Genomic DNA, 25,085 nt, shown 5'->3' with positions numbered 1-25,085 from the left:
CCCTAGACACCTCGAGACCTAGCCAGCACCCCCACCCAGGAAACAGCAACACCCTGAGACATACCCTAACACCCCTGAACACCCCGAGGCCTAGCCAGGCACCCCTCCTTGCCCCAGAAACAACAGCACCCTAAGACACACACACCCACATCCCAGGACACGCTGACAGTCACTCCATTGCACTCCCCACCACCAGACACTGCCAGTTACACCTGCAGTTGCCCTGGAACACAGAGCCAGTGATCACATCCCTCACCCACAACACAGCCCTCCCTCACCCTCCCCGTGCCATGAGCCATCAGCACTCTGATAGACGCACCGTCCTACCCAACCCCCGAGACGCACACAGCCACACCCCTTCACCACCACAGCCGGCTCCCAGCACAGACACCCGAGGAGCCCACAGGTGCTCAGGTCTGCCCCGAGTCACCAGGACAGTGGCTCCCCCACTCCACCCGGGTCTGCACACCAACACCCAGCCCCGAGGGTCTTCCCTTTTTCCCCCTTCCCCTCTTCCTGGTAGCCCAGTGCCAGCCCGCCTGTTGGAACGAGGATTGCAAGCTGGCCTCAGACTTCCCCACAGCCTCTCGGCTCACCCCCAAACATTCCTGTGGGGCCCTGTGGCCCAGCACCCCTTGCTTCAATCCCTTCCCTTGTCTCCAGGTCTGGCCAGGGTCCCACCCCGCCTTTCCCTGATCACCCTCAATCCTTGAAGATGAGTGGGTTGTCAAAACAAGTATGCCGGGTTTAGTAAGCAGGGTGCCCCATGGACGCCTGCATGTCCAGCATTGGGCCGCGTGGGGTGGGGGCTGCATCGTGTCTGCCCCCAACTTCCCGGTGTAGGGATGGGGCTCTGGCAGGCCGGAGGTTCCATTTCCAAGCCAAGTTTCAATGCCCTGGTACTCCCCCCAGTCCAGGGGTTGTCACCGGCTGCAGACGGCAGCCTTGTGAAGCTCCAGGGGGCGGGAGGCCTTGTGGGAGAGGGGGCAGGATTTGAACCCTCAGTAGTCCAGGAAGCTCTGGCCCTGCCTGGAAGTCTGGTGGCCTGCAGCCAGGAGGAACAGTGGGAGGGGGCAGGCGGCCTGGTGCCAGCTCCTAATTCAATTTGGAGCCTGCGGAAGATGGATTTCAGCTGCTGAATTCTTTCTCAGCCCCGACCCTCCCCCTCTCCCACCCCGAAGCCACACAGGTCCAACAGCAGATAGATTCTTTATGTTCAAGACAGCAAATTCAGATACAAAAGCCCACCGCCATCGTCCCTCCCTCCCTCCTGCTCTGGGCCAGGGATAGGCCTGGAGGGGGAGACGGGAGTTGGGGAGGAGGTTGGGGGGTTCACAGCAGCCTCATGTCAAATGCGGAGGTAACAGGCTCCATGGGGAGGGGGCTCCTCTCAGGAGGGGCGAGGGCATTATTGCATTTGCTGGGGGGAGGGACAACCCTCTCCCCTATATTCCCTGCGTCAGGAAACTAGGAAGGTCATGACCCCCAAGCAGAACCCAAGGCCCCAGGGAGACGGAGGGACCAGTTTGGCAGCTGATGGTGGAAAGTGGTGGAGGCGGGGGTGGCCGCCCAATTTGGCTGATCCCTCCCCTCCCCGTGCCTGACCCGGCTGAGGTAGGTGGGGAACAGGGCACAGGGGGGCCGGGGACCCCGGACAGATTGGGAACCGGGGAGGGGACGGTACCGATTGGAGCGGGGCAGGGGGCCCGGCCCCACCTCCCCTCCCCATCATCCTTGGGCTGCTGAGCTAGGCTCAGGCTGGAGGCTTGAGTCCTGATGTCAGTGTCCCTGCTGGGGGCCTCCACCAGGTTGGGCCTGGGTCATCATCGCAGGGTCCGGGGGGAGTCCTAGTAGCGGCCGACCTTGGCGTCCCCGATGGCACCCCAGACGTCAAAGACGAATTCGTCAGGGAAGGCAAAGTCACCCAGCCGTTCGTCCAGGGCTTCGGCCAGCTCATCCGGGTTCCTTTTGTCCTTTCCCAGCTCCACCATGGTGGCCGCTATTGGGGGAGGGGGCAGAATGGAGGCACAAATGACACCAGGGACCAAGGGGCTCAGGGTGGATTCAGCCAGCACCAGACCTAGATGCTGCCCCCCCCATGCCCCCGCAGGCAGCCCTCACTTACCCAACTCCGTGTCCCTGATACCCATGTAACTCTCCAGCAGGTCATCCACCTTCTCAATGGCCTTCTCTTCAAAGGCGGAGGGCTGGGGGCCAGGAGGGGTGACAGCAACATCATAACGATGTGAATATACATTGTAATTGGACTGACCGCCCTTGTCACCACTTTACATATATTCTTATTTAGACCTCAGGACAACCCTGAGAAGGAGGTATCGGTGTTCATCTCATCCCCATTTTACTGATGGGCAAACTGAGGCCCGCGTGCCCAAGGAAGGTCCCTGGGAGCTGGGAAGTGGCAGAAGTGGACTAGAATCCAGGCTGTCTGCCCAGAGTCCCCTCAGCTCACAGGTAATGCTGCCTATTATGAAAAGGAAGGGAGGGCTGGGGGTGGTGGCTCACGCCTATAATCCCAGCACTTTGGGAGGCCAAGGAGGTTGGATCACCTGAGGCCAGGAGTTCGAGACCAGCCTGACTAACACGGTGAAACCCCGTCTCTGCTAAAAATACAAAAATCAGCCGGGCATGGTGGCGGGCGCCTGTAGTCCCAGCTACTTGGGAGGCTGAGGCAGGAGAATCGCTTGAACCTGTGAGGCTGAGGTTGCAGTGAGCCGAGATCGCGCTACTACACTCCAGCCTGGGTGACAACAGTGAGACTCTGTCTCAAGAAAAAGAAAGGGAAGGAATGCTGGAGATAGGGTCCAGCTGGAGCACTCACTCACCAGATCCTCCACCGTGGCAGGGCCCCGGGATCGGAGCCGCAGGGTCCCTCGGCCAGTGCCCAGCTGTGGGCCGGAGCCAGGGCGGCCACCCGCTGAGCGTTGGCTGATCATGTCTGTGGGAGGTAGGAGAGGGGTGCGTGTGGGGGAAGCTCGGTTTTAGCACGCTCTGGGCAGGAACTTGGCCCTCCTGGCTTTCGACACCACCCCAAACTTCTCCAAGTTCCTGGGGGCTGGGGCCAGGGCAGGAATCCTGACTGAGGCCTGGCATGGATGTGGCGCAGAGCAGGGGGGACAGCTGGGGGCCAGGAATAGGAAATGCTAGAGGGGAGACTGCAGGGGCCACTTCTGCTCCCAGGGCCTGGGACAGGAAGCGGGTGTACCCCAGCCTAAGTCTCCAGCTGCCTGAGTCCGTCTCCTCTTGGCCAAGGGGGTATGGCTCCTGGGCCACAGACCAGCCCTACCTGCCCGGGGAAGTGATTCAGTCCCCCACCCCCATCTCAGGGGCCTGGGGCCCATTCCTTAGAGTTAGTGAAGCCAGATGGAAAAGTGGGGGGGCTGGTACTGAGCGGCCAAGCCTGGTCTGTTGGGGGTGGGGGCTGGCCAGGGGTGAGGACACCTTCCTCCTTGCCCCCGCCCTTCTCTCCGGCTGGGCCAAGGACCAGCACCTCGTCTCGGGACCGGGAGGAGCTGCACCCACTTCCCTTTCGGCTGGCCAGGCTCGGGCGCCACCTGCTGGCCGCTCCCGGCACCACCGCCTGCGCCCACGTGAGAAGCGCCATTGGGGAGGTACACGGGGCGGCTCCTCACCGAAGGCCTTGCGAGGCTCCGTGAGCTTCAGCGTGAAGGTACGGCCTCGGGGCAGCTCCTTGAGCAGCCGGGCCACCTCGTAGTGCCGGCAGCCCAGCAGGCTCTGCCCGTTAATGGCCTCGATCATGTCGCCCACACTGATGAGGTGGATGTGGTCGATCACGCTGCCCTCCTTGATGCGCTGCGGGGATGGGAAGTCATCAGCCCTTGGGGCTCTGCCTTGGTTTCCAGGGTCCCGTGGCCCACCCTCACTCCCAGACCTCCGAGGTGCCCCGTCTCCCCAGGCACCTTGATGAAGGCGTAGCCAGCCCCATTGTCCGTGATGGTGAGCCCGAGTGCATCCTCCGACTTGAACACCTCCACCTCCTTGCGCTGCCCCTTCACGTGGGCGAAGATGAAGTCCTCCAGCCCGATCTGGCCCCCCAGGAGCTTGTCCATGTCCACTTTGTGGGTGTTCAGGGTGCAGAACATCACCTGCAGGGGTGGGAGATGCTGAACCCTCTCTCCCCTCCCTCCCCCTTTGCTAATCACCACTGGAGGGCGAAGGGAGAGAGTTGGGAGAAGACTAGGGGCATTCCATCCCAGTGCCCGATCACCCACTGAGCCAGGGCCAGGGCAGGGCCCACATTACGTGTCAGCTCTGCTAGGACTAGGATTTAATTTTCCTTTATTTTTTTTAAATTCATTTTTATTTTTTCTTGAGACGGAGTCTCGCTCTGCTGCCCAGGCTGGAGTGCAGTGGCCGGATCTCAGTTCACTGCAACCTCCGCCTCAACCCCATTCTCCTGCCTCAGCCTCCCGAGTAGCTGGGACTACAGGCGTCTGCCACGTCGCCCTGCTAGTTTTTTGTATTTTTAGTAGAGACGGGGTTTCACCGTGTTAGCCAGGATGGTCTCGATCTGCTGATCTCGTGATCCGCCCGTCTCAGTCTCCCAAAGTGCTGGGATTACAGGCTTGAGCCACCGTGCCCGGCCTCCTTTTTTTTATTTTCAGACAAGGTCTTGCTCTGTCACCCAGGCTGGAGCGCAGCAGTGCAATCATAGTCACTGCAGCCTCAATCTCCCAGATTCTGGCAATCTTCCCACCTCAGCCTCCCAAGTAGCTGGAACTACAACTAGCCATGCCTGGCTAATTTTTGTATTTTTTTGTGGAGATATGGGGTCTCACTATGTTGCACAGGCTGGTCTCCAATTCCTGGGCTCAAGTGATCCTCCTATCTCAGTCTCTCGAGTAGCTGGGACCACAGGCACATGCCACCACACCTACATAGTTAAAATAATTTTTTTTAGAGATGAGAGCCTCATTATGTTGCCCAGGCTGGCCTGGAACTCCTGAGTTCCAGTGATCCCCCCTACCTCAACCTCCCAAGTAGCTGGGACTATAGGTGTGCACCACTGTACCCAGCTAGGATTTCTGTCCTAGCAAAAATTCATTGCTGTGCCGGGTGCAGTGGCTCACACCTGTAATCCCAACACTTTGGGAGGCCGAGGCGGGTGGATCACGAGGTCAGGAGATCAAGACCAGCCTGACCAACATGGTAAAATCCTGTCTCTACTAAAAATACAAAAATTAGCTGGGCGTGGTAATAGGCACCTGTAATCCCAACTACTTGGGAGGCTGAGGCAGGAGAATGGTTCGAATCCAGAAGGTGGAGGTTGCAGTGAGCCAAGATTACACGATTGCAGATGACAGAGCAAGACTCCATCTCAAAAATAAAATAAAATAAAATAAAATAAAATTCATTGCTGCTTTCAGGGAATGGAGCCTGGCACACAGTGAGTGCTCAGGAAATACTTGTGGAGGACACAGAAACTCACCCCACTTATGGAGACCCCTGCATCTACTTGTTCAAACCCACTATTGCCATCCTTGCCCCCCTCCCATCCATCCCCACAGTGCTTGGTGCCAGGCAAGCCAGCCTCCCACAGTGTTGGGATTCTCCAAGGAATCACGGAGAAGTGCATCTTGTATCTGGCCTCCAGCCTCCACCATCTCCTGGGGCACTGGCCTCCCAATGCTTGATGGGAACTCAGCATCCAGGTTTGGCCTCCAGTTCTCCATACTTCACTGGGGCACAGGCCTCCTAAAGCCTGATGGGAACTCAGCGTCCAGCCCTGGCTGTCAGTCTTGCACAATAGACTGGGATGCAGGCCTCTCAATCCATCCATCCAATCAATACATCCAGCCCTGGCCTCCCGCAGTCCACTGAAGCTCAGGTATCCCAGTGCCTGCTGGGAACTCAGCAGCCAGCCCTGGCCATCAGTCTTGCATAATCTACTGGGGGTACAGCCTCCCAGTGCCTGATGGGATGTCAGCACGCAGCCCTGGCCATCAGCTCCCACAATCCACTGGGGTACAGGCCTCGCAGTGCCTGAGGGGAACTCAGCAGCCAGCCCTGGCCTCCAGTTCCCCACAATTCACAGGGGCACAGGCCTCCCAGTGCCTGATGGGAACTCAGATCCAGTCCAGGCCTTTGGCTCCCGCCATTGAGCGGGGCACAGGCTTAGTATCTGTAGCTTTGGCATCTGAACCCGAGCTCACAAACGGGATGCAGGCCCAGGCCTCTGGCCCACCATCAGGGACCCTGGTGCCCAGTTCCCCAGTGGGTACCTCGGCAGTTGGCAGGCGGAAGGCCTCGGCGATCTTGCCATACAGCTCCTTGACGTTGGTGAAGCCCTCGATGCGGCCAGTGGGACTGCCATGGGCCAGCTGGGTGTGGAACACGAGGCGGGGCCGCAGGGCTGGGGGAGGGGGGGGCAAGCCCATTTGGGGCCCCCCCGCCCCACCTCCGCCCAGGGGCCCTGGCTCCCCCACGCCCAGCCCGCCACGGCCTGGCTCCGCCTCCTCATTTTCCACTAGAGGGGGCGCCTTTTTTCGCCGCCCCAGTCCCAGCGGCATGAGCAGCGAGAAGTGGGGTCACCAGAGGATCTGTAGGAGAGGAAGTGGGGCTCAGGGCCTGGGCAAGGGCCTTCGGTGCCCCTCCCACACTACTCAAACCAGACAGGCCCAAGGAAGTACTCAGAGAACAAAGTGGCCTCGGTTGAAATCCTCATCTCTAGTATAGTGATGGGACACTTTTATATAAAAGTAGTAACACGGCTGGGTGCAGTGGCTCACACCTGTAATCCCACCACTGTGGAAGGCTGAGGTGGGCGCATTACTTGAGGTCAGGAGTTTGAAACCAGCCTGGCCAACATGGTGAAACCTCACATCTACTAAAAATATAAAAATTAGCCGGGTGTGGTGGTGCGCACCTGTGATCCCAGCTACTCGGGAGGCTCAGGCACAAGAATAGCTTGAACCTGGGAGGTGGAGGTGGCAGCGAGCCGAGATCGCGCCACTGCACTCTAGCCTGGGTGACAGACTAACGCTCCGTCAAAAAATAAATAAATAAAATAAAATAAAATAAAATAACTCACACCTGTAATCCCAGCACTGTGGGAGGCTGAGACGGGAGGATCACTTGAGGTCAGGAGTTCAAGATTCCCGACCAACATGTCGAAATCCCATCTCCACCAAAAATACACAAAAAGTAGCCAAGCACGCCTGTAATCTCAGCGATTCAAGAGGCTGAGGCGTGAGAATTGCTTGAACCCGGGAGGCGGAGGTTGCAGTGAGCCAAGATCACACCACTGCACTCCATCCTGGGCTAAAGAGCAAGACTCTGTCTCAAAAATAATAACAGCAGCAGCCAGGATTATTGCTTTGTGACCTTGTTTGCTTGTTTCATTTGTTGTTGTGACAGGGTCTTGCTCTGTCACCTAGACTGGAGTGTAGTGGTGTAATTAAAGCTCACTGCAGCCTTGATCTCCCAGGCTCAAGGGATCCTCACGCTTGTCTCTCAAATAGCTGGGACCATAGGCACATGCCATGAAGCTCAGCTAACCTTTATTTTATTTTATTTTTTTGAGATGGAGTCTCACTTTGTCCCCTAGGCTGGAGGGCAGTGGTGTGATCTGGGCTCGCTGCAACCTCCACCTCCCGAGTTCAAGCGATTCTTGAGGAGATCCTGACCTTTTTTTTTTTTGAGACTGAGTCTTGCTGTATTGCCCAGGCTGGAGTGCAGTGGTGCAATCTCAGCTTACTGCAACCTCTGCTTCCCGGGTTCAAGTAATTCTCTTGTCTCAGCCTCCCGAGTAGCTGGGATTACAGGTGTGTGCCACTACACCGGGCTAATTTCTACACTTTTGGTAAGGATGGGGTTTCACCAAGTTGGCCAGGCTGGTCTTGAACTCCAGACCTCAAGTGATCCACCCACCTCAGCCTCCCAAAGTACTGGGATTACAAGCATGAGTCACTGCACCTGGCTAACACTCAGCTAATGTTTTAAAACTTTTTGCAGACCAGGCGTGGTGGTCTAATCCCAGCACTTTGGGAGGCCGAGGTGGGTGGATCACAAGGTCAGGAGTTCAAGACCAGCCTGGCCAACATAGTGAAACCCTGTCTCTACTAAAAAAACACAAAAATTAGCCGGGTGTGGTAGCATGTGCCTATAGTCTTAGCTACTCAGGAGGCTGAGGCAGGAGAATCATTTAAACCTGGGAGGCGGAGGTTGCAGTGAGCTGAGACTGCGCTATTGCCTGGGTGACAGAGTAAGACTCCATCTCCAAAAAAAAAAAAAAAAACTTTTTAAGAGATGCGGGGGGTGGGGGGTGTCTCAATATGTTGCCCAAAGTGATCTCAAACTCCTAGGCTCAAGCAATCCTCCTGCCTCAGCCTCTCAAAAGTGCTGGGAGTACAGGAATGAGCCATTGTGCCCGCCTGTAATCCCAGCACTTTGGGAGGCCGAGGTGGGCAGATCACCTGAGGTCACGAGTTGGAGATCAGCCTGGCCAACATGGTGAGACCCCATATCTACTAAAAATACAAAAATTAGCTGGCCGTGGTGGCGGGCATCTGTAATCCCAGCTACTCGAGAGGCTGAGACGAGAGAATCACTTGAACCCGGGAGGCAGAGATTGCAGTGAGCTGAGATTGCACCACTGTACCCCAGCCTGGGCAACAAAGCAAGACTCAGTCTTAAAAAAAAAAAAATGAGTCAGGGTCTCTTCTTGCTCTGTCCCCCAGGTAGGAGTGCAGTGCGCTGATCATGATAATGGCTCACTGCAGCCTTGACCTCCTGGGCTTAAGCCATCCTCCGTTCTCAGCCTCCCAAGTGACTAGAACTACAGGCGTGTACCACCACACCCAATTATTATTTTTTTGGCCTGGGGCAATAGCTCACATCTGTAATCCCAGCACTTTTGGAGGCTGAGGTGAGCAGAACACTTGAGGTCAGGAGTTTGAGACCAGCATGGTCAACATGGTGAAACCACATCTCTACTAAAAGTACAAAACTTAGCCGGGTGTGGTGGCACATGCCTGTAGTCCCAGTTACTGGGAAGGCTGAGGCAGAAAAATCACTTGAACCCAGGAGACGAAGTTTGGCAGTGAGCAGAGATCGTGCCAATGCACTCACTCCAGTCTGGGTGACAGAGATAGATTCTGTCTCAAAAAAAAAAAAAAAAAATATATATATATATATATATATATATATATATATATATATATATATAGTACGGAGTGTTTTTTTTTTTTTTTTCTTTGAGACAGAGTCTCACTCTGTCACCGAGGCTGGAGTGCAGTGGCGCGATCTCAGCTCACTGCAAGCTCCACCTCCAGGGTTCACGCCATTCTCCTGTCTCAGCCTCCAGAGTAGCTGGGACGACAGGCACCTGCCACCACGCTTGGCTAATTTTTTGTATTTTTAGTAGACACGGGTTTCACCATGTTAGCAAGGATGGTCTCGACCTCCTGACGTCGTGATCCGCCCGCCTCAGCCTCCCAAAGTGCTGGGATTACGGGCATGAGCCACCGCGCCCGGCAAGGAGGAGATCTTTCTATGTTGCCCAGACTGGTCTGGGACTCCTGGCTTCAAGGAGCTTTTGGCCTCCCAAAGCTCTGGCATGACAGGTATGGACCACCGTGCCCAGCCTGTGACCTTCCTTAACCCTCATACCACACTGTAACATAGGAATCACATTATGCAGTCATGATGCTCACTGAACAGATGAGAGAAATGGAGCCGCAAAGCGACTAAGCTTCTGTTTTCCTATCAGCCACAGTCACTAACACTGTGTGCAAAAAATTTCGGACTCTCCCCCCTTTGGACCAAACAGGTAGATGGCACTTTCTGACCTCCTTGTGACTGAGCAGCTAAATGATTCTTTCTGGCAAATGGGTTGTGAGAGGAAGCGGCACATGACATTTCTGGGCTGAGGCATTTAAGTGCTGGAGCCTCCAGAGATCTCTCTCTCCCAGGCAGGGTGATGAGCCACATTTGATATGGTGGCGACTCTTGAGGCCAGGCCCTGAATGACTACAGTGAATGGCGCCCCCTGCTGAGCCACAATGGAAGTGTAGCAGGAAAAAAAAGCAATCTTTGCTGAATTCAGCCACTAAGCCTTGTGGGGTTGTTTTCTACAGCAAAACTTGTCTTGATGGACATACATTTTTTTGTTGTTTCTTTTTTTTTGGAGACAGAGTCTTGCTCTGTCACCCTAGCAGGAGTGCAGTGGTGCAGTCTCAGCTCACTGCAACCTCCGCCTCCTGGGTTCAAGCAATTCACCTGCCTCAGCCTCCCAAGTAGCTGTGACTACAGGAGCGCACCACCATATTTGGCTAATTTTTGTGTTTTTAGTAGAGATGGGGTTTTGTCATGTTGTCCAGGCTGGTCTTGAACTCCTGACCTCAAGTGATTCACCCGTCTTGGCCTCTTGAAGTGCTGGGATTACAGGCGTGAGCCACTGCACCCGGCCTGTTTCTTTATTTCTCTTTTTCTCCATTCTCCACTCCCTTCAAACATTTTTTTTTTAAGTACTTACTATATTTTACACACCATTTTAGATATTGTCTTCAACAAAAAAAGCAAGATCCTTGACTAGGGCCACCATGTTCAGTTACACAAGTTGTGCACTGTGCAAAATTACTAGACCAAGGTGACAAGTAGGACTGAAATTCGGCCTACACACTGCCTGCCAAGCTACATTTCTTGGTGTGGTGTCTGCCAGGAGGAAGAGATGTCTTTCTTTCCTTTTTTTTTTTTTTGAGACAAGAGTCTCGTTCTGTCACCCAGACTGGAGTGCAGTGGTACAATCTTTGCTCACTGCACCCTTCACCTCCCAGGTTCCAGCAATTCTCCTGCCTCAGCGTCCCAGGTACACGCCACCATGCCCGGCTAATTTTTTTGTGTTTTTAGTAGAGACGGAGTTTCACTATGTTGGCCAGGCTGGTCTCGAACTCCTGACCTCGTGATCCGCTCGCCTTGGCCTCCCAAATTGCTGGCGTGAGCCACAGCGCCTGGCCAAAGAGATGTCTAATTCACTCACAGATGCTATACAGGCTAGCTGGGGCTCTGCCTGTGACCTCCAGAAGTGGACAGTCCAGAAGAGGAAATGCACAGTGAGAAGGGAAATGAGTAAATGTCTAATATAATTTTTTCCCTTTATTTTCCTTTTTTTTTTTTTTTTTTTTTGACAGAGTCTTCCTGTGTTGCCCAGGCTGAAGTGCAGTGGTGCAATCAGAGCTCACTGCACCCTTGCCCTCCTGGGCTCAAGTGATCCTCCCACCTTAGCCTCCTGAGTAGCTAGGACCACAGGTGCTTGCCACTATGCCCTGCTAATTTTTTTATTTTTATTTTTTAGAGACAGGGTCTTGCTATGTTATCCCAGCTGGTCTCAAATTCTTGGGCTCAAGTAATCCTCCTGCCTTGGCCTCCCAAAGAGATGGGATTATAGGCATGAGCCACTGTGCCCAGCCTCATATAATTTTTAATAGTGATATGGAGACAAAGCAAGACAAGTTCTACGGACAAGATCAGTGACGGTGTCTCTGAGCAAGTGAAGCTGAACTTGAGACCTGAACGACAGGAGGAAGCATTCATGCAATGATTTGGGACAAGAATGTTCCAAGTAGAGAGAACAGCCAGTAGAAAGGCCCTGAGCTGGGGCTGGGCATGGGGGCTCAAGCCTGTAATCCCAGCACTTTGGGAGGTCGAGGTTGATGGATCACATGAGGTCAAGAGTTCGAGACCAGCCTGGCCCATATGGCAAAACCCCATCTCTACTACAAATACAATACACAGGTGGGCGTGGTGGTGCACACCTGTGATCCCAGCTACTCGGGAAGCTGAGGCGGGAGAATCACCTGAATGCAGGAGGCAGAGGTTGCAGTGAGCCCAGATCATACCACTGCACTCCAGCCTGGGTGAAAAACTGAGACTCCATCTCAAAAAAACAAAGAAAAGCCCTGGCCAGGCACAGTGGCTCATGCCTGTAATCGCAGCACTTTGGGAGGCCAAGGCAGGCAGATCATGAGGTCAGGAGTTTGAGGCCAGCCTGACCAACATGGTGAAACCCCGTCTCTACTAACAATACAAAAATTAGCCGGGTATGGTGGTGCATGCAAACCCTGTCTCTACTAAAAATACAAAAATTAGCTGGGCATGGTGCCCCGTGCCTGTGATCCCAGCTACTTAGGAGGCTGAGGCAGGAGAATCATGTGAATCTGGAAGGCAGAGGTTGCAGTGAGCTGAGATCGTGCCATTGCACTCCAGCCTGGGCGAAAGAGTGAGACTCCGTCTAAACACACACACACACAAAAGAAAAGAAAAGCAAAGCCCTGAACTGGGCATGCAATTGGCATGTTTGAGGAACAGTGAGGAGGCCTGTGGGGTTGGAACAGTGAGTGAAGGGGGGATAGTGAGAACATGAGGGCAGGGAGGTAACACGGTTGCTATGTTGTCTTGATTTTTTTTTTTTTAAAGATGGGGTCTCACTCTGTCGTCCAGGCTGCAGTGCAGTGATATGATCACAGCTCACTACCTCCTGAAACTCCCAGGCTCAAGCAATCCTCCTGTCTCGACCTCCTGAATAGCTGAGACTACAGGTGTTCACTGCCATGCCCAGCTAATTTTTATTTCTTGTAGAGATGGGTCTCACTACATTGCCCAGTTTGGTCCTGAACTCCTGGGCTCAAGCAATCCTCCCACCTTAGCCTTCCAAAGTGCGGGGATTATAGGCATGAGCTACCACACCCAGCCTGCGATGGTTTGGATAAGGTTTGCCCCATTGAAACTCATACTAAAATTTGATCTCCAAAGGGGTGGTGTGGTGTTGGGAGGTGGGGCCTAGGAGGAGGTATCTGTGTTATGGAGACAGATCTCTCCTGAATGGCTTGAAGCAGCTCTGGAAGCACTGAGTGCTTGCTCTCAAGAGCCTGGATTAGTTATCTAGAAAATACAGTAGTTGGCCAGGTGTGATGGCTCATACCTGTAATCCCTACATTTTGGGAGGCTGAGGTGGGAGGATGACAAGGTCAGGAGTTCGAGACCGTCCTGGCTAACACAGTGAAACCCTGTCTGTACTAAAAATACAAAAAAAATTAGCCGGGTGTGGTGGCAGACGCCTGTAGTCCTGGCTACTCGGGAGGCTGAGGCAGGAGAATGGCGTGAACCTGGGAGGCAGAGCTTGCAGTGAGCCGAGATGGCGCTACTGCACTCTAGCCTGGGCGACAGAGCGAGACTCCATCTCAAAAAAAAAAAAAAAAAGAAAGAAAGACAATACAGGAATTAGGCTGGGCACAGCGGTGGTGGCTCACGCCTATAATCCCAACACTTGGGGAGGCTGAGGAGGGTGGATCACCTGAGGTCAGGAGTTCGAGACCAGCCTAGCCATCGTGGTGTGAGCCAAAGGAGGTTGATGTGAACCACTGCGCCCAGCCTGTATTTCCTTATGTAAAAGGGACTTCCTGGCGCCTCCTATCCAATGCTCTCTTCCAGGAGATCATACTGGATTCAGCTTGGCCGCATCCAATCTTTTCTTTTTTTTGAGATGGAGTCTCGCTCTCTTGCCCAGGCTGGAGTGCAGTGGCCAGATCTCAGCTCACTGCAAGCTCCGCCTCCCGGGTTCACGCCATTCTCCTGCCTCAGCCTCCCAAGTAGCTGGGACTACAGGTGCCTGCCACCTCGCCCAGCTAGTTTTTTGTATTTTTTAGTAGAGACGGGGTTTCACTGTGTTAGCCAGGATGGTCTCGATCTCCTGACCTCGTGATCCACCCGTCTCGGCCTCCCAAAGTGCTGGGATTGCAGGCTTGCACCACCGTGCCCGGCCCAATCTTTTCTTTTTTCCTTTTTTTTGAGATGAACTCTCGCTCTGTCACTCAGGCTGGAGTGCAATGGCGCGATCTCGGCTCAGTGCAACCTCCACCTCCTGGGTTCAAGCGATTGTCCTGCCTCAGCCTCCTGGGTAGCTGGGATAACAGGTGTGTACCACCACGCCTGGCTCATTTTTGTATTTTTAGTAGAGATGGTGTTTCTCCACGTTGACCTGCCTGGCCTGGAACTCCTGACCTCAGGTGATTTGCCCGCCTTGGCCTCCCAAAGTGCTGGGATTACAGGCGTAAGCCACTGCACCCAGCCTGCACCCAGTCTCATGTATCCGTTTGTTCATGCATCTATTCATTCGTCTGTCCCCTAACACACCCTCTCACCTCACCTGGTCCATCTCCACCATCACTCACCTAAACTAGTGCGGTTGGCTCCTGTGGGCTTCCCAGCTTCCACCCTAACCCCCCACGACTTCTTGTCCAGACAGCAGCCAGAATGGTCCTGTAAAATATAAGTCACGTCACATTTGTCTCTGCTCTGACCCCTCCCCGGGCTCTGACCTCGCTGGAAAGAAAAACTAGGGTCGGCCGGGCATGGTGGCTCACACCTGTAATCCTAACACTCTGGGAGGCCAAGGCGGGCATGAGCCACCACACCCAGCCATATACTTCTTAACTATTTGGATTTGTCTTTCTGTGAACTGCCTGTCTTTGCCCACTTTTTTTTTAAATGCATGGTCTGTTTTTAATTGCATGGCCTCTCCTTTTTCTTATTGATTTGTGAGAACTCTTTATATATTCTGGATACTAGTCTTGTATTGGTTCCCTCATCTCTCTATTCATAGCACCCATCACAGAGGCTAGCACACAACAGGCACTCACTGGCCAGGCGCAGTGGCTCACACTTGTAATCTCAGCACTTTGGGAGGCTGAAGCATGAGGATGGATTGAGCTCAGGAGTTTGAGACCAGCCTGGACAACATAGCAAGACCCCATTTCTACTAAAAATTAAAATAAAATTAGCTGGGGCCAGGCACAGTGGCTCACATCTGTAATCCCAGCACTTTGGGAGGTCAAGGAGGGTGGATCATTTGAGTTCAGGAGTTTGAGACCAGCCTGGCCAACATGGTGAAACCCGATCTCTACTAAAAACACGGAAAAATTAGCCAGGTGTGCTGGCACATGCCTGAAATCCCAGCTACTCTGGAGGCTGAGGCAGGTGAATTGCTTGAACCTGGGAGGTGGAGGTTGCAGTGAACCACAATCATACCACTGCACTCCAGCTTGGCCAACAGCAAGACCCTGTCTCAAAAGAAAAAAAAAAAGAAAAGAAAGAAAAGAGAGGTTGGGCACGGTGGCTCACGCCTGTAATTCCAGCACTTTGGGAGGCCGAGGCGGGCGGATCATGAGGTCATGAGATCAAGACCACGGTGAAACTCTGTCTCTACTAAAGAAAAAAAAAAAAAAAAAAAAATTAGCCGGGCATGGTGGCAGCGGGCGCCTGTAGTCCCAGCTACTCAGGCGGCTGAGGCAGGAGAATGGCATGAACCCGGGAGGCGGAGTTTGCAGTCAGCCGAGATCGTGCCACTACACTCCAGCCTAAGTGACAGAGCAAGACTCTGTTTCAAAAAAAAAAAAAAAAAAAAAAAAAGAAAAGAAAAAGAAAAGACCCCTCATCATCCCTCCAACTCCGCTAGCTCTATGCACTGGGAGGCAGGAAGTTAAAAACATGAATCTGGAACCTGGCTTCATCACTTAATAGCTGTGTGACTTTGGGCAAGGGTCTTAACCTCTCTGAGCTCAAAGGAAATCATGCATGTGTTTGAACAGTCCTGGCACACAATAAGGGTTGCATAAATATTGGTGACAATTACTGCCACTGCCATCTTTTTTTTTTTTTTTTTGAGACAGAGTCTTGCTCTGTTGCCCAGGCTAGAGTGCAGTGGTGTGATCTCGGCTCACTGCAAGCTCTGCCTCCCGGGTTCATGCCATTCTCCTGCCTCAGTCTCCTGAGTAGCTGGGACTACAGGCGCCCGCCACCATGCCCGGCTAATTTTTTGTATTTTTAGTAGAGACAGGGTTTCACCATGTTAGCCAGGATGGTCTCGATCTCCTGACCTCGTGATCCGCCCACCTCGGCCTCCCAAAGTGCTGGGATTACAGGTGTGAGCCACCGCGCCCGGCCTTGCTACTGCCATCTGTACCAAGATTCAAGCTTCCTCCTTTTCCTAAGATCCCTACATCCTGACCACCAATTCCCAGCCTTACTCTCTTTCTCTGCCCACACCCACTGCCCTGGTTCATGCCGGCTTCCATGTCCCCATCTGTAAGGAAGGATTAACAGCAGTGAGGGAAGTGAGTGATTAATGAATCTGCCTGCCACGGCCATAAGAGGCTTCGTGGCCTGGGTTCAAATCCCACCCCTGCCACTTACCAGCTGTGTGGCCGGGGGCAAGTCACTTCACGTCACAGGGCCTCAGTTTCTTCATCTGAAAAATGGGTGGAATTCCTGTCACTCTCAAGGTGGTTGTGGAAATCCAAAGAGATTACTCGTGTATTTCATCTACACTCTGCCTCAAACTCCATTTAAGGACACTGTTGTCATTACTATGGGTGTCTCCTCCTCTGCCCTGCCCTGCCCTGCCCAGGAATATCCCAGCCCTCTCTGCCTGCCAATACCTACTCCAGGCCCACTCCTCCAGGGAGCCTCCCAGGCTTGCCCCAGCAAGCTGGAACCGCCCCTGTGGTACAGACGGCTCAGGCCCATGAACCTAATTGTATGCTGCCCTGGCAGAACTCTTGTCTTCCAGCCTCAGGCTGTCATTTAACTTCATGTCTCTATTTTAAAACGTAAACCAGATGGCATCACTGCCCTGCCTGAAACTTTACAACAGTTTCCCACCTTCTGGAAGAAAAACTGCAAACTCTTTACTGTGATCCACAAACCCCTGCAGAATCGCTGCTCTGGGTTCATCTTCTGCGCCAACCACACGATTCCAAGCTTGGTCCAGCCTAAAGACCTTGGCCTTGCCCATCTTTTTTTTTTTTTTTTTTTTTGAGATAGAGTCTCACTCTGTCACCCAGGTTGGAGCGCAGTGGCATGATCTCAGCTCACTGCAACCTCCACCTCCTGGGTTCAAACGATTCTCCTGCCCTAGCCTCCCGAGTAGCTGGGATTACAGGCACGCACCACCACGTCTTGCTAATTTTTGTATTTGTATTTTTATTATTTATTTATTTATTTATTTTTGAGACGGAGTTTCATTCTTGTTGCCCAGGCTGGAGTGCAATGGCGCGATGTTGGCTCACCACAACCTCCACCTACCGGGTTCAAGTGATTCTCCTGCCTCAGCCTCCTGTGTAGCTGGGATTACAGGCATGTGCCACCACACCTGGGTAATTTTGTATTTTTAGTAGAGACGGGGTTTCTCCATGTTGGTCAGACTGGTCTTGAACTCCTGACCTCAGGTGATCCACCTGCCTCGGCCTCCCAAAGTGCTGGGATTATAGGCATGAGCCACCACACCCAGCCTATTTTAATTTTTTTTAAGATGGAGTCTCACTCTGTAGTCCAGGCTGGAGTGCAGTGGCACAATCTCAGCTCACTGCAACCTCCGCCTCCTGGGTTCAAGCGATTCTCCTGCCTCAGCCTCCTGAGTAGCTGGGCTTACAGGCACACGCCACCAAACCTAGCTAATTTTCATATTTTTAGTAGAGAGGGGGTTTCACCATGTTGATCAGGCTGGTCTCGAACTCATAACCTCTTGACCCACCTATCTCAGCCTCCCAGAGTGCTGGGATTACAGGCGTGACCCACCGCGCCCGGCCAATTTTTCTATTTTTAGTAGAGACAGGGTTTCCCCATGTTGGCCACGCTGGTCTCAAACTCCTGACCTCAGGCAATCCACCCACCTCGGCCTCCCAAAGTGCTGGGATTACATGCATGAGCCACCGCGCCCAGCCTCCTTGTCTGATCTCTGCAGGACTGGCACCTCCTGCCCACAACTACTCTCTACAGTGCCACCTGCTCGTATTTTATTCATATTTTATTCATCTGAAATTATCTTCTTTATTTACTTGCTAACTTGTTTGTTGGCTGCTTCCCTTCAGAGTGCCAACTCCTCAAAAGTAGAAATTTTGCTTTGTTCACTATTGTATTTTCCATGCCAAGAACAGTGCCTAGCACATGCACATAGTAGGTGCTCACGAGATATTTGTAGACTAAGTGAATGAATGAATGTGTCTCAGGTCCTCATTCTGATTGCTCTCTGTGCTCCTCCATCCTCGAAACAGCCCCCCAAACGTGCCTGCTGTGGAGCTGCTAACTGTACTGGCCTCCCCACTTTACCCAGTTCCCCTCACACCTGAACACAGAGATGAATAAGAGACACTTCAGCCCGGATATACAGTGTATGGGCTGGAGTTTCAGCATCCTCACCCCCTCATCCTGGCAAGGGCCTGAAACTTAGCAACCCCACCGCCACACAGAAACACAGTGTGGCCAGCAGGAGGAGGGGAACCGGGTTCCTGGGAGCACACAGAAGTTAGGGGAAGGGGAAAACCACGCCCAGGCTCCCCCTTCCAGCACAGTATTGCTTTGGAGAGAAGGAGGGAGAGAGGCCTCTGATTCACTCTTGAAAAACCGGCTCCTGGGTGTTTCCGGGGAGAACGCCTACTTCCCAACCTCGGCCCAGGTTGCCAGGGGGGACCCAGGGGGCCCAGGACCCCAGCATCCTGGCCCCCTGCAGACGTCACTCTCTTCTCTGGACTCAGGTAGTCAGACCTGCCCTCTCCAGGTCAGGGGAGAAGGGACAGGAGGGCAGCTTCCTGTTTGAGTGGCTGGTAAAGCAAAAGACCAGCAGGTGTGGCCCTTATGATGAGTACGGGGTAGGGGTGGGAGGGGTAGGGGGCCGAAGCTACTCAGCAACAATTGAGCCATGAGTTATTGGTATCCAGTCTAGAGGCTGTGACTCCAGTTCTGGACCCTGGGGCATGAGTTCCAGCGCCAGATGTGCCAGTTACTAGCTGTGTGACCTTGGGCAAGTCACTCCACCTCTCTGGGTCGGCTGCCTCACCTTTTTTACAAGGCACAGCACCTCCCATTTAGATGTTTAGAGTCAATGATCCGCATGGTAAATACCTGACACGGAAGCCCTCCGATAAATGCTAGCTGGAGTGGAGTTTTTCATGATTGTTATCCAGACCCTGGTTCTCACTGCGTCCCCGCTCGAGACCCTGGAGGGTTCAGACGCTGTTAGCTGAGGGGAAGTGCCCAGGAAAGGGTCAGAAACACCGACCCCGAGCCTGTCCACGCTGGGATGGGGACCATCCAGAAAGGGGACGGGGGGAGGGGCAAGCCCAGAGACCCCAGCCCAGCGTTGGGAGGCGTTGTCCCCTGACCCCCAGCAGGAAGGGAGCTGCCCCCACCACCCCCCACCCCCGCTCTCCCCGGAAAGGGGCCTCCGGCATCCCCGCGCGCAGCCTAGACCTCCAGTCGCGTCCACGGAGCCGGCCCCACCCTGCACGATCGACCGGATCCTCGCAGGTCCGCGACCCCCGGGGGCCCGGAGCAGACACATTCTTCCCGCCGAGGTCACTCACCTGCGCCGCCGCCGCCGCCGCCGCCGCCGCCGCCTCCCCGTGCGCACCCGGCTCGGCCCTCCGCAAACTCCAGCCCGGGCCTCTCCCGCAGCGGCGCCTGGGGGGGCGGGGCCGACACCCGCGGCCGGCCAATCAGCGGCTGCCTCCCGGTGCTTGCGGCCAATCCGCGTCGTCCGCTTCGGGTGGACCCGACGGAAACATTCCAGAGGGATCCCTCCGCCTCGCCCGGCTCTTCCCGACTCCCCCCCGCGCCGCGAAGCAGTGGACCGTCCCGCCCTGCCTAAGCCGCGGCAGGCTGTACCAACGGAGGGCTGAGGAGGGGGGGAGCTGCAGCTGGGCCCCGGCCAATCGCGAAGGAGGAAGGAGCCGAGCGGCCAATGGAAAGGAAGCTGGGGCCCCTGAACCACGTGCTGTCGGCTGAGTGCCCGTCTGGGGTGCCCTGGGTGGTGAGGGGCGGGGGAGTCAGGTGACCTAGGCCAGGTTTCGTGGAAAGGATTCGAACTTCCGACGTCCAGGAAAGCGGACCGTTTAGGAGGCCTGGGTGGCGGTCAATGGCAGCCCCCAACCCAGTTCCCCGCCCGGCCTCTTCTGCCCCAGCCCGGCCATCCTCGGAGCGGATAAAAAGATTCATTCATTCTCTGGGGGCGGGCGGGGGACCGACATGAATAGGGAGGGTCCCGAGTGTCCCTGCTTCCTGGGCTGTACAATGGACATTCATTCACTCACTCATCAAATATTTAATGTGCCCCCTGCTCCGTGCCAGGCTCTGTCCTACCTCTGCAGACGCGTCAGTGAATAAGCCTAATGTGCTCCTGGTAGAGGTAACAGAGCGTGTGAAAGCCGAACAGAGCGGTACAGCACGCTTTAGGATAGTGCAATATCGTGGGAGCTAGTAAATCAGTGTGGAAAAGCAAGATGGAATGAAAGGCAAGGGTGAGATAGTTTATTTGCTTGTTGGTTTATTGGGCTCTTACTATGGGCTAGGTCACACAGGGTGCCCAGCCAGCCTTTCATAGATCTGTCTCCTCCATCTGATTGTGAGAGTGGAGGCCGAGTCTCTCTTGTCAACCCCTCACTCCCACCTCAGGCTGCCACACAGCAGATTCTCAGCAAACCTGTGTGGACAAATACGACAGGTAGTTTACAAGGAAGGGGGATTTATCAGGTGGGCACAGATCCAAGAAACAAGAGTCACAAATGCACCTGGACCAGGCCAGGACACTCGGTTCCTGGGACAGGAGAGATTTCCTTGTTCTAGTTCAAACCCAGCCACTTGTACAGCAACTAGTGCTGAATGCCCTGTGTTCTGGGAACTGTAGTTCCTGGAAGCCTCTAAGAGTTGAGACCCTGCTCAAGCTTCATAGAAAGACTGGTTCTTTGCAGTTCCCAGGGTGAGATGTTGTGCATCTCAGCCCCACCAGGACCTGCAGAGGGGCAGACTGAAAGGGGAGATGGAACCTTGAGCTTTGCTGCTGAGGATTGCCTGGCCGGCCCCTCCCAGCTGGCAAACACCGAGATTGCTGTGGCAGGCCAGGCAACAGGCACGGCTATTGTCCCTCCCTTCCTGTTCTGCTGACCTCTGCCATCCCACTGAGCAATCAGTTGCCTGGGTTGGCCAGTGCCCTCTGTGTGACTGTGCTGCCTGCCCTGCTTGAGCCTGGCATCTGAGCTGCCCCCTGCTCACTTGGAGAGGACAGGATGCGGAGCCCAGGGGACAGCATGACTGAGGCTGCAGAGTCCTGAGCCAGACTCCATCTGGCTCCTGTTTCCTGATGAGGAAGTGCCCAGAGAAGGGGTGATGGGATTATGGGATTATTCTGATTTTTTTTTTTTTTTTTTTTTGAGACAGTGTCTAGCTCTGTCGGCCAGGCTGGAGTGCAGTAGCAGGATCTCGGCTCACTGCAACCTCCGCCTCCTAGGCTCAAGCAATCCTCCCATCTTAGCCTACCGAGTAGCTGGGACCACAGGCATACACCACCACACCTGACTAATTTTGTTGTTATTGTTTGTTTGTTTTTTTGAGACAGAGCCTCACTCTGTCGCCCAGGCTGCAGTGCAGTGGTGCAGTCTCAGCTCACTGCAACCTCTGCTTCTCAGGTTCGAGCAATTCTCATGCCTCAGTTTTCTGAGTAGCTGGGATTACAGGCGTGCGCCATCATGCTTGGCTAAATTTTTTGTATTTTTAATAGAGACGGGGTTTTGCCACGTTGGCCAGTCTGGTCTTGAATTCCTGGCCTCAAGTGATCTACCTGCCTCATCCTCCTGAAATGCTGGGATTACAGACATGAGCCACTGTGCACGGCCTGTTCCTTTGTTTGTTTGTTTGTTTGTTTTGAGACAGAGTTCCACTCTTGTTGCCCGGGCTGGAGTGCAGTGGCGCAATCTCGGCTCACTGCAACCTCCGCCTCCCAGGTTCAAGCTATTCTCCTGTCTCAGCCTCCTGATTAGCTGGGATTACAGGTGCCCGCCTCCATACCTGGCTAGTTTTGTATCTTTAGTAGAGACAGGGTTTCACCCTGTTGGCCAGGCTGGGCTCGAACTCCAGGCCTCAAGTGATCCGCCTGCCTCATCCTCTCAAAATGCTGGGGTTACAGGTATGAGTCTCTGCGCCAGGCCCGTTTGTTTGTTTTTTGATAGAGACGGGGTCTCACCATGTTGCAGAGTTGGTCTCGAACTCCTGGGCTCAAGCCATCCTCCCTCTTTGGCCTCCCAAAAGTGCTGGGATTACAGGTGTGAGCCACTGTGCCCAGCCCTCCTTCCTGATTTTATAGCTCAAGGGGAATGCCTAAAAGCCGAGGCTGGGAAGTCCAACGGTGAGCAGCTCAGATGTGAGTGCTACCTCTGTTCCTTTAAAAGAAAAAAGAGGCCGGGTGCAGTGGCTCACACCTGTAATCCCAACACTTTGGGAGGGCGAGGCAGGTGGATCACGAGGTCAGGAGTTCGAGGTCAGCCTGGCCTATGTGGTGAAACCTCGTCTCTACTAAAAATACAAAAATTAGCCACGCGTGATGGCGGACACCTGTAATCCCAGCTACTCAGGAGGCTGAGGCAGGAGAATCGCTTGAAACCGGAAGGCGGAGGTTGCAGCGAGTGGAGATCGCGCCACTGCACTCCAGCCTGGGCGAAAGAGCGAAACTCCGTCTCAAAAAAAAACAAAAACAAACAAACAAACAAAAAACAGAAAAACAAAAATTCCATCCTTGAATGCCAGCTAACACATGCAGAAGGGAAGGTTGAGTGAGTTAGAACATCATTGTTTTGCTGGGTGCAGTGGCTGCAGCCTCTAATCCCAGCGACTTGGAGGCTGAGGCTGAAAGGATCACTTGAGGGCAGGAGTTCGAGTCTAGCCTGGGCAACATAGCAAGACCTCCATCTCTACAAAAAAATTGTGGTGGTGTGCGCCTGTAGTCCCAGCTACTCGGGAGGCTGAAGCAGGAGGATCACTTGAGGAGTCTAGGCTACAGTGAGTTATGAGTTACAGCTTCCTATGTGCCAGACATCATTCCAAGAACTTCCTATTTATTAAACCATTTAACTCTCCTGATCATACAGGTGCAGTTTTAGACATTGTATATTTATCCTCCCACTCTGTCATGTGAAAATTTGTTTCATCCACGATCTCCTTCATTGGAGGGAAATTCTTTTTTTTTTTTTTTTTTGAGACGGAGTCTCGCTCTGTCGCCCAGGCTGGAGTGCAGTGGCCAGATCTCAGCTCACTGCAAGCTCCGCCTCTTGGGTTCACGCCATTCTCCTGCCTCAGCCTCCCGAGTAGCTGGGACTACAGGTGCCCACCACCATGTCTGGCTAATTTTTTTGTATTTTTAGTAGAGACAGGGTTTCACCATGTTAGCCAGGATGGTCTCAATCTTCTGACCTTGTGATCTGCCTGCCTTGGCCTCCCAAAGTGCTGGGATTACAGGCGTGAGCCACCGTGCCCGGCCTCTTTTTTTTTTTTTTTTTGTCTGAGACAGAGTCTCAGTCTGTCACCCAGGCTGGAGTGCAGTGGCGCAATCTCGGCTCACTGCAACCTCTGCCTCCTGAGCTCAAGCAATTCTCCTGTGTCAGCCTCCTGAGTAGCTGGGATTACAGGCTGTGCCACCATGCCCAGCTAATATTTTTGTATTTTTAGTGAGACAGGGTTTCACCATATTGGCCAGGCTGGTCTCGAACTCCTGACCTCATGATCTGCCCACCTGGACCTCCCAAAGTGCTGGGATCACAGTCATGAGCCACCGCACCCAATCCATTCTACGGTTTTACATTTCCTGAGTCTTTATTCCATCTGTAGTCGACCTGAGGTTCTGGGGTAGAATCGTTTTTTCTCCATAACCTGTGCTGCTCACCAGCTCCGTGACCTTGTGTGAGGCCCATCCCCTTCTGTGCCTCAGTCTCCTCATCTGTAAAATGGAGATAATAATACATCCCAGCCAGGCATGGTGGCTCACACCTGTAATTTTAGCACTTTGGGAGGCCGAGGCAGGTGGATCACTTGAGGCCCGGAGTTCAAGACCAGCCTGACCAACATGGAGAAACCCTGTCTCTACTAAAAATGCCAAAAATCAGCCAGGTGTGGTGGTGTGCACCTGTAATCCCAGCTACTCAGGAGGCACAAGAATCGCTTGAACCTGGGAGGTGGAGGTTGCAGTGAGCTGAGATCATGCCACTGTACTACAGCCTGGGTGACAAACTGAGACCTTGTCTCAAAAAAAGAAAAAGGCCAAGCATGACGGCTCACGCCTGTAATCCCAGCACTTTGGGAGGCCGAGGGGAGTGGATCACCTGAGGTCAGGAGTTTGGGACCAGCCTGGCCAACATGGCAAAAACTCTGTCTCTAGTAAAAATACAGGCCAGGTATGGTGGCTCACGCCTTTAATCCCAACCCTTTGGGAGGCCGAGGCGGGTGGATCATGAGGTCAGGAGATCGAGACCATCCTGGCTAACATGGTGAAACCCCGTCTCTACTAAACATACAAAAAATTAGCCGGGCATGGTGGCAGGAGCCTGTAGTCCCAGCTACTTGGGAGACTGAGACAGGAGAATGGTGTGAACCCAGGAGACAGAGCTTGCAGTGAGGCGTCATGCCACTGCACTCCAGCCTGGGCGACAGAGCGAGACTCCGTCTTAAAAAATAAATAATTAAATTAGCTGGGCACAGTGGCGTGCACCTGTAATGCCAGCTATTCTGGAAGCTGAGGCAGGAGAATAGCTTGATTCTCGGGAGGCAGAGGTTGCATTGAGCTTGATTCGGGAGGTGGAGGTTGCAGTGAGCTGAGAACACTCCAGCCTGGGAGACAGAGCGGGACTTAGTCTCCAAAAAAATAATTTAAAAAAAATAATAGTACATACCTCCTTAGGTGGTTATGAGCATGTTAGGATTAAATGGGCTATTCCATGTCAAATGCCCCTGATGGTGGTAAGCACTAACTGCATACCAGCTGCTATTATTAAAATGTGCTAGGGCCGGGCGCGGTGGCTCAAGCCTATAATCCCAGCACTTTGGGAGGCCGAGACGGGCGGATCACGAGGTCAGGAGATCGAGACCATCCTGGCTAACACGGTGAAACCCCGTCTCTACTAAAAAAAATACAAAAAACTAGCCAGGCGAGGTGGCGGCAAAAAAAAAAAAAAAAAAAAAAAAAAAAAAAAAAAAAAAAGTGCTGAGGGCACAACCACAGAGAGATACAATATGTC

The 25,085-nt window shown here is 53.7% G+C and overlaps 1 protein-coding gene across 3 annotated transcripts; it reads right to left on the bottom strand.

Moving 5' to 3' along the window:
• Nucleotides 1-1,193: 1,193 nt before the first annotated feature.
• Nucleotides 1,194-19,502, bottom strand: GIPC1 (GIPC PDZ domain containing family member 1). Of its 3 annotated transcripts, none has more exons than XM_037992250.2 (9): nt 19,395-19,501; nt 16,228-16,282; nt 14,208-14,295; nt 6,261-6,578; nt 3,939-4,124; nt 3,651-3,831; nt 2,844-2,956; nt 2,126-2,207; nt 1,194-1,999 (listed from the first exon to the last, which is right to left on the bottom strand). In XM_037992250.2, exons 4-9 carry the CDS (start codon nt 6,546-6,548, stop codon nt 1,848-1,850), a joined length of 1,002 nt encoding a protein of 333 aa, XP_037848178.1. In that variant the 5' UTR covers nt 6,549-6,578; nt 14,208-14,295; nt 16,228-16,282; nt 19,395-19,501; the 3' UTR covers nt 1,194-1,847. The 3 variants fall into 3 exon arrangements, with proteins under 3 accessions (XP_037848178.1, XP_037848177.1, XP_037848179.1); XM_037992249.2 differs by lacking the exon at nt 19,395-19,501 and adding an exon at nt 18,934-19,002; XM_037992251.2 differs by lacking the exon at nt 14,208-14,295 and having other exon boundaries at nt 19,395-19,502.
• Nucleotides 19,503-25,085: the final 5,583 nt, after the last annotated feature.

The sequence above is a fragment of the Chlorocebus sabaeus genome, chromosome 6, assembly GCF_047675955.1.
Source record: "Chlorocebus sabaeus isolate Y175 chromosome 6, mChlSab1.0.hap1, whole genome shotgun sequence".
In the NCBI taxonomy this organism is placed as follows: domain Eukaryota; kingdom Metazoa; phylum Chordata; class Mammalia; order Primates; family Cercopithecidae; genus Chlorocebus; species Chlorocebus sabaeus.
The sequence above is the reverse complement of the archived record's forward strand: the minus strand, read 5'-3'. Positions and strand labels throughout refer to the sequence as shown.